Source organism: Wolffia australiana, chromosome 4 (assembly GCF_029677425.1).
Source record: "Wolffia australiana isolate 7733 chromosome 4, ASM2967742v1".
NCBI lineage: Eukaryota > Viridiplantae > Streptophyta > Magnoliopsida > Alismatales > Araceae > Wolffia > Wolffia australiana.
Genome location: NC_135838.1, coordinates 13,347,650 through 13,358,563, shown reverse-complemented (window position 1 = coordinate 13,358,563; position 10,914 = coordinate 13,347,650). Strand labels below are relative to the sequence as shown.

The following is a 10,914-nucleotide window of genomic DNA, read 5'->3' as shown; positions in this document are numbered from 1 at the left end:
CCATATGTATTGTTAACAATTGGTGCATGCGGTATATTTTCCTAAGGTGGCTATTGAAGCGGAAAAGGTGAGGGCAGTGCAAGATGGCTTCACAGTTTTCTTCACTTAGCATGCTACTTTTGACACTTTGTTGCATGATACAGCTCCATTCCCTGGTTACTCACCAAACTCTTGAATAAGGGCATGTTTGTGTAGCCTAAGGAGGCCAAATAGGCATTCTAGCAACTAAAGTGGACTTTCTCCAATATGTCGTTGCTGATCCTGCCCTACTTTTCCCACGAGTTTTGTGCTGGATGAGCACACCGCAGATTAGACATGGTTGTTCTGTTCGGATTGTTCGATTTGGTGCGAATTGCGCGTTCTGTTCGGATTTCCAAACAGAACAATGTTGAAAACGAACACAACTTCGCACACATGACTGTGCACTTCGTTTTGTGCGAAATGCGCGAATTTTTTTAAGGTTTTTTTGAAAAAAAACTCCCTCGTTACTCTCGTTCTCGTTCTACTTCTCCTTCCCCCTCCTTCGTTCTCCATCTTTCTCACTTCTCATCTTTCTCCTTCTCCCTCCCTCGTTCTCCATCGTTCTCCTTCTCCCTCCCTCGTTCTCCATCGTTCTCCTTCATCTCTCTCGAGTCTCCAGAGAGGCTTTTTCTATCTTTCTTTCTCCCGTATCTTCTCCCCGAACTTGAAACCATCGGACTTCCTCCCAGTCGATTTGGCGCCGGATTCGGACCGCGCCGAGCCGTGAGGTTTGGATTTTGTTTTTTTTGTTTTTTTTCTTTTGGTTTCTCTTGATTATTGCGCTCCGCTCCCGGTCGGCGTCGATCGGGAAATTCGCTCCGACGCCTCCGACGCTTGGAAATTCGCTCGGAATGTGTAAATGATCTCTGCTTCCTTCTTCTTCTTACTACTACTACGATAGATTCATTCAAACTTGTTCTTCTTTTTCTCGCTTTTGTTCGTTGGAATCGTTGCTTCTTCTCAATTATCTTCTTCGTCTCCCTGGTATGATCGTTAAAAAGGATTTAACCTTCGTCTGAATTTTGAAAAATCCCTCGGGATGTGGTAATGATACCCCATTCAAGCTTCTGCTGACAGTTCGTCAATTACCTTCTTCGTCTGTCTCCCTTGTGCGAATTTGTTAGGGTATGCGAATTTTGTTCGTTTGTTCGAATTGTTCGAACATTTGTTCGAATTTTCGAACATAAAAAGAACAGCACACCGAACACACCCCTGTGCAGATGCAACACAACCTATTGTCACATACTGCAGCCAGTCACATCCTCAGCAAATCTCTCTCTTTTCCTCTCGCTCTCTCACTTTTATCTCCCTATATCTAGCTCTCTTTTCCCCTCCTCTCTCACTTTTTATCTCCCTATATCTAGCTCTCTTTTCCCTTCCCTCTCTCTCTCAATCTTTATTTTTTATCTCTTTCTCTCTTCATTTCTTATCATCATTCTATCTCTAATTAAGGTCATTGTTTTGACAAGGGACCATTAACACTTAACCTCAATACTTATTCTTCATCATTTGTTCTATTATCCTTCACCTTCAGCCCAGTCACAATGACAGTACCGATACACAAAGCTTTTCACAACCATTTTCCGACTACAATATCAAATTGTCAAGGTTTAATCAAACATATCTTAAAGAGTCAAACAATCATGCTTTCAAGAAATTTCAGCTCCTTTTTGGGTTTTGTCCTGTCATCTTTGTAAAACCTTGTCTCCATCATCTTCTTACCTTATCTTGCTATATTTTTCATCTGTTTTAGGATAAAGAAATCACGCCATAAGCAGAGATGTAGAACATCAGCCCCCATAATTTGAAAGAGGAATCACCTTGATTTTTTTACTATCTGATCGACAAGTGAATCTATAAAATATTTAATTTTCTTGTACTGAAATCCTTCACTTATTGTCCAGCACTATCCAATGTTGGGTCAAGCTGAGTTACACATGCACACTAGGACAGAAACCAATGATGTGCATTCCAGAAGCCAGTTTGATTGACAGAAACATTCAATATTTCATTAACCCAATAAGAACCCTTGAAAATTTAGTTCAATGAAAGCAGATAATAGATTAATATAGGCCAAAGCAATTGGAACCATAACACTAGCCAAGCTCTAACATGGTAACCAAAAAAATAAGTTTTGGTGCACTAAACAATCAGCAGCTTACGTTATTACACAACGTTCTGTTTTTATTACCCAACGTTTCCATCTATTTTCATCCATTACAATAAGAGGATTCCAAATACAGTATGGCAAAATAACACCTCATATAAACTCGGATGCACTGTGATACTCACCATGCTCCTCAAAATATTCCACCAAGCGTTTCAAAAAGGCATCTTGGCTCACTGTTTCTGTGTCACAGATAACACAGCACTGTCTCCTTGCACGGGTGACCGCAACATTAATTCGTCGTCGCTCGCTCAAGAAGCCCACCTGAGAAGAGTAAGTCAAATACCTGCACAACCTACAGGAAGTAATTTTTTCTCTTCAGGTTTGGGCAAGTCACCTCTTTCTTTTGGTTGGAGCGAACCATAGAGATGATGATGGCTTCCTTCTCCCGCCCTTGAAACCCATCAACAGTGGAGATTTCCAATTCCCTCAATTTATCATTTTTACCTCTCATTGTCTTCAGAAGAACAACCTGACAAGGGTAAGTCGGGACTCGGTCAAAAAATGAAATAATAAGAGTGACTGCAGGGCTAAAAGCTCCCTAGTTTACTAGCTGTTTAAATCTAGATCTGCATATCTCTACTGGCGTATTTAAGGCAGAAATGGAGAGGTAGAATGGGACCCGTCTAGGGTATTTCCAACAGAATATTATATTGAACAGCATTTTCAGGAGGGGTGCAACGCAGAACCTGAGCAGCATATGGTGTGATGATTCCTATGTCAACTGGATGAATGCCAGCCTCCACGAGCCTTGTCGCATGAGTAATGGCCACCGTTGCTTCACCCTCATTCAGACTGCTGTCCTCTTCATCCTTTTTCTCTTCCATGTCACACCTTCAACCAATACCAAAATCCAAAGACATATGATAGGTTTCTAGAACGCAATGCATTATTTTATAGTTATTGAATATTAAACTAATTGAGGATTCACAAAATTACAAAATAAAAGAATTGACAGCTCTCAGGTTTAGGGTTTAGGGTAGCAACAAACTGTACCCGGCCGTGTCAACCAGCAGGAGAGTGGGTTCAGTCGACGGAGTTTGCAGCACGTTATCGAGATCAAAGAGAAGGTGGCCAGCAACAGTCGGGTGGGCTTCAATCTGCGTATCCAAAGAGGATATCAGAATAATATTCTGAATAAATAACCCAAAACATGAGTAAACTAAATGTTGATGCATCTTCAGCACATCGATGCATGACCGTGATTGAAAACCTCATGGAGTGTCAGATAACAAACTATAATGACATACCTTGCCTTTGTACAACTCCTTGGATGACCAATTCATTACTTGCTTATGCATTCGGTATTGGACAGTGAGCATGGACATGACTTCATCCCCATACATTTCTGCAAGGCGTTCAAATAATGTTTTACCCAGACCTTTTCGCTTCGCTTCAACACTTTGTATGGTGGGTGGAAGCTGCAAGTGGTCACCTGAAAGGACACATCTCGAGCCCTGGAATGCCATGGAAAGATTATTTGATCATTAAAGAAGAAAATGTTGACACAGAAGGATTAAGACATGTTTAAGATATAAGTATGTTTACATGGGCATAGAATTTCCTAAATGAAATTTTATGAAAACTAGGAAGACCTAAAAGTCAGTACTTTCTGGGACACAACCCAGAACCCGTCTTCTTTCCCTTATTTGATTAAATTCCCCTAAAAATCATCACTCTAAACGACAGTTATAATGTTCTTTTTCTTCAAACTAAAAATTGAGGCATACAGATGAAGAAAGATCTCTGAACCTTCAATAAAGCGATCCAGCAGGCTACCTCAAGCGCTTGAGCAGCCTCATCAATGATTACCAAGTCAAAAGTCAAACCGTCCAGTTTTTTAGAAGATGCCCCAGTCAACGTAGACAATATGACATCTGCATTTTTCAGCACATCCTTGACAGCAAGTTGCTGCCTCTTTCTTTCTTCCTTTGCCAGCATTTTGAGCTCCTTCCTGATATCCCTTTTTGTGTTCCTATCTTTGGCTTTCAATAGCTTCCCATTCAAAGCCTGGAATGAAGGCATTCTTGAAACTCTAGAAACGTGAAAAAGATAAGGAAAAGATGAGAGATTGAGTTTCTTTTTTCACATCAGGTACACCTGAAATACCCTGCAAAGGTTAGTGTACCTTCATTTCTTTGCGGATGTCACTGGCCAGGGCACTATTGTCCCCCCGTAATACCTACAAGGACATGAAAACATCAAAAAATAGATGGCAACAAGCACGGCTGACAGTGACGGCCATAATCGAAAAGATATCTATAAAAAATTCAAACCAAAAAAATTACGCCAGAGTTATTATCCTGTTGTCATCAAAACAGACCCCTCTTAAACAAAACTAGAAATACAGGAGAGGCAGACAATTCACAAACAACACGACATTTGTGTTTGAATCTAATGCTACCCATCCCTGACAATTCGTTCGGATAATTATCAACGATTAAAAGCATTTTTCGCGCAATCCCAGCATGTGATTCGAGTTTAGTTAATAACATTAATAAGCAAATTGAACGTCACCATTTCTTGGCCAAATTGTGTTGGCAAAACATTTTGAAGTATTAATCTAAACCATATATAACTATGGTGCAACAATACCATTTACAAAAAATCAATGGATATAATTAAGTAGCGCACAAATGTAAGGTTTCAGAAACAGGAACCTGTAATCACATATTCTTATACCTGGGCATCAAGAGCACTCTCCAAGACCTGAGGTAGCAATCTAGCAGGATGCCCCACTCTAACCAGCTTTACCCTATTTAAGACAGATGACCATCAGTCTTTAGCAGTATTGTCAAAACAAGAGAACATCTGAAAATCAATTGTTTTTATTATACAATAAGATATTTATAATAAGAACATGCGAGTTCCATTCAGGGAGAGGACAGCAATGGAGGGCAAAGATGCCAGAATGTTCATCGGCAGAGGGATTGGGCACCAGGCAGCTAGAGGGGAGGGGACCTGGCGGAGGGGGCATTGCTAAGGGAAGGGACACCGGCTGATGGACATCATACGGAGAGGACTGAGAGACAAACACAGCTTTGATTATCTCCTTGTCTGTGCTTCCAAGTGGAGGGTAACACCTATTTAAAGGGAAAACTCCTAAGACATAAAAATGACGAAAATGCCGGGGTGACATTACAATAATACCCCTAAATATGTTGAGGATCATAACATTTTATACGATAAAAGAATCTCAATAAAAATTTAAAAGCAATTTGTAAAAGGCAGGGAGTCACTTTTTAAATTCATTGTCATGAATATTATATGATGAAGGAATGTGTCATGAGGAAATAGACATTAACTTTTAAATATTACAAGGGAAGATTGAAGGAATCAGATTAATAGGTTATCCATCATCCGCTTATCGTATTGGCATGCATAGAGCAGTAGACATATTCTAGAAACATACTTCTATCCAGTATGTTCTCTAATTTGGAGATCCCAGGAAGAGACTACATCAAAATCTAGCACAAAATTCAAATTATAACAAGCTTACTTGTATTGAAATAAGCGTTCAACAAGGTTGTCAACAGCAATGTTTGAAGCAGCGCATGCAAGGATCTTTGAGCCCCGTTTGACCTCTTGCAGAATAATTTCGATCACTGTAGTTGTTTTACCGGTTCCCGGAGGACCATGCAATAGAAATACATCCTTTGATGAAAGAGCTCTAGAAATGGCAGCTTTCTGAAGAAACAAGACAAAAGTAGACCCAAAGTGAATGAAACTGAAAATTAGTAAGCAAAAAGCCATCATGCAGAATAATGGAACACGATAATAAAACAATGGTTATATGATGCCTTCCCCAGACGGGGGATGAGGCGGCGGCAAAAGAGTTTTGTTGGGAGATGGCCTAGGCGGGGTTAGTCAGGGAAAAGGTCACCTATAACACAATGATCCGCATGTTCGGACTTGGCACTGACGCTTTACAGGTAGATGAAGGATGGGACGGGACACACACCAGACGCAATCACGCTTACAGCTCTGGTTGACAAGCTGGGGTGATGTCGGAGGATTGAGAGGGAAAGAAAAGACTGTGGAGGCGATGATGGCCAGGAGGGTTAGGCCGGGACGGCAGGTGTTTAGCACTTAGGTCTGTGGGTACACCAAGGCGGGATGTGGCCAGAGGCCCAGGAGGCGTTTGGCCTGATGCGGGGGTCTGAGGATGGGCTGGCTTATTCTGCCGGGTCTGGGGGTCTGGGGATGGGCTAAGCCTGTTTCAGACCCTCTATCTACCCTGGTTCTTGCCCTCAGAAAGAATGGCAAAAATGACAAGGTCAGAAGGCTTGTATTCAACATGGAGAAGGTGATGGACTTGGGTTCGGTGTCTTCAATTCTGATCAAGGCGCAGTCTTTTGGGCTGGGATTAGAGGTACTGAAACAAGCCCAGGCCCTCGGAAATGAGGTTGATCAGGAGAGTTTTCTGTCCATCTTAAACACTTACGGCTCAAATGAAGGGATGAGGAAGCCCATCTCCCAATTGATTTCATCAAGGATCGTTGTCCCAACTCTCAGATATTCCTCCCTCCAGGTTCCATCGTCATGTTGCGTATTTTTTATTTTTTATTTCATCAAAAATCATTTTGCTGTGCAACAGCAGCGAGGATGGTGAAGACGTCCTCAATGATGGTGTTGATTGACATGGAGAAAAGCGAGGATTATGGGCAGAAGGAGAAGACCATTCAATGTTTTACTATATATCACCTTGCCAACATGGATGATGCCCCCCTACTGACGAAGACGATAATCAGAAAAGAGGAAGAAAAACAAGGTTGATGATTGAGAACAAAAAATAAGGGCTTTTCCCGGGGGGAGGGGGAGGAGGAAATCACCGATGATCTAAGGGGAAAATGTAAATCTTCCTGAAGACCCTGACCACGAAGATCACTACTCTCAAGATCAAGAGCAGTGACATAAGCAAGACTATGAAGGGGAATATCTGGGCCAAGGGATTCCCCATGATTAGCAGCTGCTCTTTTTTGCCAGAAAACAGCTTGAGGATGGCCGAATCCTCGCCGAATTTAATATCCACAAAGAGTCGACCATACATGTAGGTTCGAGATTGATAGGAAGCATGATGTCCCGGAAGTCTAGCTTGCAGTGGAAATACTCCATTCTTGACGACCGAGTCCTACATGAGGAAGAGATGATGGGGAGGCATTGAGGAGACCAAAGGGAGGAGTCCTTCCCAGGTGGGCAGAAAACCTGTTGGCAAAGCAAAAGTATATTTCTCAGAGTCATACCCACGGAAACAGCAATGGCGCCACAGCAAAAGGTGGCACGACACATACAGTGGCAGCAGTGATGGTCCGCAGAGGTGGAGAGCTTGACTACCCTCTGGGTGTTGGAAGCAGGTGGGAAATCACATATCGTGCTGGGGTTGGCAGCAGTCTTTTGTATTATCCTGTAGAGAGAGGTATACCATAGCTTTATAGTATTGGGGCAGGGAAAAACAGGCTGGAGGATTCAAAGGGTTACAAAGGTAGGAGTGGGCCAGCCAGGCACAGGCAAGGGCAGGTAGGCCTTCCAGATGTTACAATCATGAGCCCGTTGGGCAGGTATGGGGTGGCACGACACATCCTCTGATCGCCCCACAACTGGCCAGAAATATGGCAGCGGGGTCACAAGGCACAAAAAGGGTGGATCTCCTGGAAAAGCCGAGTCATGCAATCATGCAAAACCTTTATTTTGTCATGTTGCAAGGACTGTGAATGAGGAGGGATGGATGAAGGTGGGGTGCGCCAAGGAAATTACCCAGCTGCCGCTAAGTAATACCAAAGAGAGAATAACCAGTATAAACTCATACCTCCTTCCCCGCTATTCCCTTATTTTCTTCTATACTTTGTCCCCTTCCACTCTTCTTTCCCAACGCAAATCCTGCAATCCCATTTCTCTAAACTATCCCAACAATCCTCTGCCCTCTTTTTCCCTCTCTACCCTTGAAGAGTAACTCTGACCAGTCCATCCCCATCCATGCATCACGTGCAAGGGTACGAGGATGGTTGTTATGTCATATGTAAGGTCATCACTATTTTTTTAGAAAAAGGTAGAGGAAACAAACCTGGGAATGGTCGAGGTTCTTGTTGAACAGAGAGAGTGATGCAGCTTTCTTTGCAACAGTTGATGGCTTTTCCCCAAAGAGAACAGGAACTAAATCTGTAGCAGGCCCCTTTTGCACGCCTTTACTTAGCTGGTTCAATGCATCTTTCATTCTGAGATAAGTGACCTGTAATAATGTACCCTAAGCTCAGATTTTTTACAATTTAACGGAAGAAAATACTTGGATAATCAGACGCACTTAAATAAGAGAGCAACTAATCGGGAATAATAGTATTCAGCGCATAATGTGACTGAAAAGACACGATCTATGAAATCATGCAGAGTGAAAAGTGATTCCACCCAACAGCATCTTAAGAAAGTATTAAAACACACAGAGTATTTCAACCAAAGTTTAGTTGAAAGGATCATATAAAAGGAGATGATACAAAAGAATAAAAGTAAAATATATAGTTATAGGAAATCAGAAGGCACACCTCATTTGCTACTTTCTCTAGTCTGAGAGGGTTATTCAAGCCATCCTCTGGAATATCATCAAACGCAACAGTCAAAGAGGTATCCTGTTGTCCAACCATTCCCATAACATCAGAAGAAAAAACAAGAAAAACAAAGTAAAAATAACTGAAAAAAATTATCCCTAAAGTGCAGAGAAAGAACTCTGGCCCTATGAATGGCTCAAAGTAATTGAGAAAGAATGTACCTTTATACGATAGACAACACCTTGTCCAAGTGAGGCGGACCCTGCATCTCCCTTATTAGGTTTCAAAATTACCACATCATGCGTCCCAAACTGAAAGAATTTACAAGAGCTCAATTGAATTGCCATTAGCAAAAAGGAAACTAGTCCAAGAAAATATGTAAAGGGTACTATTAAATGCACAAGGATATAACGATTAGCGTTCTTGATATTAAGACTAAGTTCCTTATAAATACGATCTTCACAGGAATCAGTTTCGTGGTAACCCTACTAAGCACAGTGAAGTGAAAAGATTTATTTCCTTGCCTTTCATGACTAGCCCTTACACCAGTCTCTGGCATCACATCAATGAATCGTGATGAAAAAGAATGGTGGAAAGTCATACTCTCCCGAGTCTAGCAAATAATCCTGTCGTGATGGAATCGTGATGAAAAGGAAAATTTATACCTTGTGGGCGGGGAGGACGTCACCTTTGTTTGATTGGAATTCCAAAAGGGCTTTTCCCATTAATCCTGTCTAGCAAATAATCAAGTACTGATGGATAATTCACAAGGGGGCAGTATAAACTGTACATTAATACCTGTGCGTCTGTGCATCTAAGGTTAAAAATGACCGAGCCCCTCCTTTTCATAGCGTCTAATCCGCTTGATGAAGAAGAATTAATGGACATAGAAACTTCAGCTTCCTGAAAAAAGCGCAATCAAATTAAGGTTACATAATTTTTTTTGAAAGAATTAAGGTTCCATAATAATTCATGCACTTCAGTGAAAGGAGCATAGTCGAATCAGTCAAATTTCCGAATTATTAACCAATGTTCAAGAAATTTATGAAAAGCCAGACTAATGAAGTATAAGGAGCCGGCACGTGGCATTTTTCACGTTCTCAAGGCCTGTGCCTGATTGAAAATGGAAAACAGAATCCCTTCGAATTGATAGTAGAATGATTAAAAAAGATGATGCCAGAACTTGGATCTAATGGCGCAGGGCAAGGGAGGAAAACGAGGATAAAGCCATCAACCTCTTCATATACATGTCTGCACGTCAACCTACATAACGCATACATCAACTTCGCAGGAAAGATTACTTCTATCTTCTCACCACTTAATTTCGACTTCAAATGGCGGTCCAGATACAGATGAATGGAACGGCAGGTTATCGCTATTCACGAGTAAACACAACGGACTGTCAACCAACTGCAAATTTTCCTGACTCGTATGCAATCAACCTTTCCTATGTTAAACATCAATACTATAAAGGTACTCCTCAACACAAAGCCTGGAGAGCACGCTTTGATCTTATACCAACCGAAGAAAAAACCGCATCAAAAACTAGGTTGCTCTCATCACTAACTTCCAAATTAAAGAAAGGGGAAGAATTCGAGCACCAGATTCAACCGAACGAAGAGTCAAGATAATGGAACACGAAAGAACAGGAAGAAGAAGCCAAAGACCTTCTCCATGTCGAGCAGAGGAGCCATTATCGAAACGAACTTCTCCACAGACATGGCGGAGCTTCTGCTCCGATCTTTGCCGCTGTCCATTAGCTTGATTCTGCTCCGAGCTTCTGCTGGTGGCTCGCTATCCCCACCCTCTGCAGGCTATCAGGCAATATCAGAAACGATTCAAACGAGGAGAAGGTTATATTAAACCCACCAATTCGTCCCGGCCTACGTACCAATTTTCGGAGTTTTGTCTCAATCCCGTCTTATTTTTTTCGTCCACGTCCCACGCGAAACCAGCCCAGTCTCATCCCGTCCAATGTCTAGGGACGAAACAGGGCGTGAGTCAGTATTAGACCACTCAGAAATCGACACGTGGCGTAGCATGCATTCGGCCAGGCGCACCAGTCAAGCGCATACTATACTCCCACGGGACGAAATAACCGCCCCATCCCCCGTCCAAGGCCCCAGACGAGACGGTTATTTCATCCATAGGCGAAGCAATCGCACCGTCCAGGGGTGGGCGGACGACTCT

General features: G+C 42.2%; 1 protein-coding gene and 1 long non-coding RNA gene across 3 annotated transcripts; one reads left to right on the top strand and one right to left on the bottom strand.

Annotated features, from left to right (window-relative positions):
• Positions 1 to 533: 533 nt before the first annotated feature.
• LOC144702013 (uncharacterized) lies at positions 534 to 2,766 on the top strand. Its single transcript, XR_013581163.1, has 2 exons — positions 534 to 749; positions 2,382 to 2,766. It is a non-coding gene; the product is annotated as an uncharacterized LOC144702013 (long non-coding RNA).
• LOC144702011 (DNA-binding protein) lies at positions 2,138 to 10,552 on the bottom strand. 2 transcript variants are annotated; one of them, XM_078573867.1, is made up of 15 exons: positions 10,392 to 10,552; positions 9,523 to 9,627; positions 9,390 to 9,458; positions 8,946 to 9,035; positions 8,722 to 8,805; positions 8,250 to 8,414; positions 5,688 to 5,875; positions 4,871 to 4,943; positions 4,317 to 4,370; positions 3,941 to 4,198; positions 3,439 to 3,645; positions 3,185 to 3,288; positions 2,878 to 3,022; positions 2,526 to 2,660; positions 2,138 to 2,452 (listed from the first exon to the last, which is right to left on the bottom strand). In XM_078573867.1, exons 1-15 carry the CDS (start codon positions 10,479 to 10,481, stop codon positions 2,282 to 2,284), a joined length of 1,938 nt encoding a protein of 645 aa, XP_078429993.1. In that variant the 5' UTR covers positions 10,482 to 10,552; the 3' UTR covers positions 2,138 to 2,281. The 2 variants fall into 2 exon arrangements, with proteins under 2 accessions (XP_078429993.1, XP_078429994.1); XM_078573868.1 differs by having other exon boundaries at positions 9,390 to 9,454; positions 10,392 to 10,531.
• Positions 10,553 to 10,914: the final 362 nt, after the last annotated feature.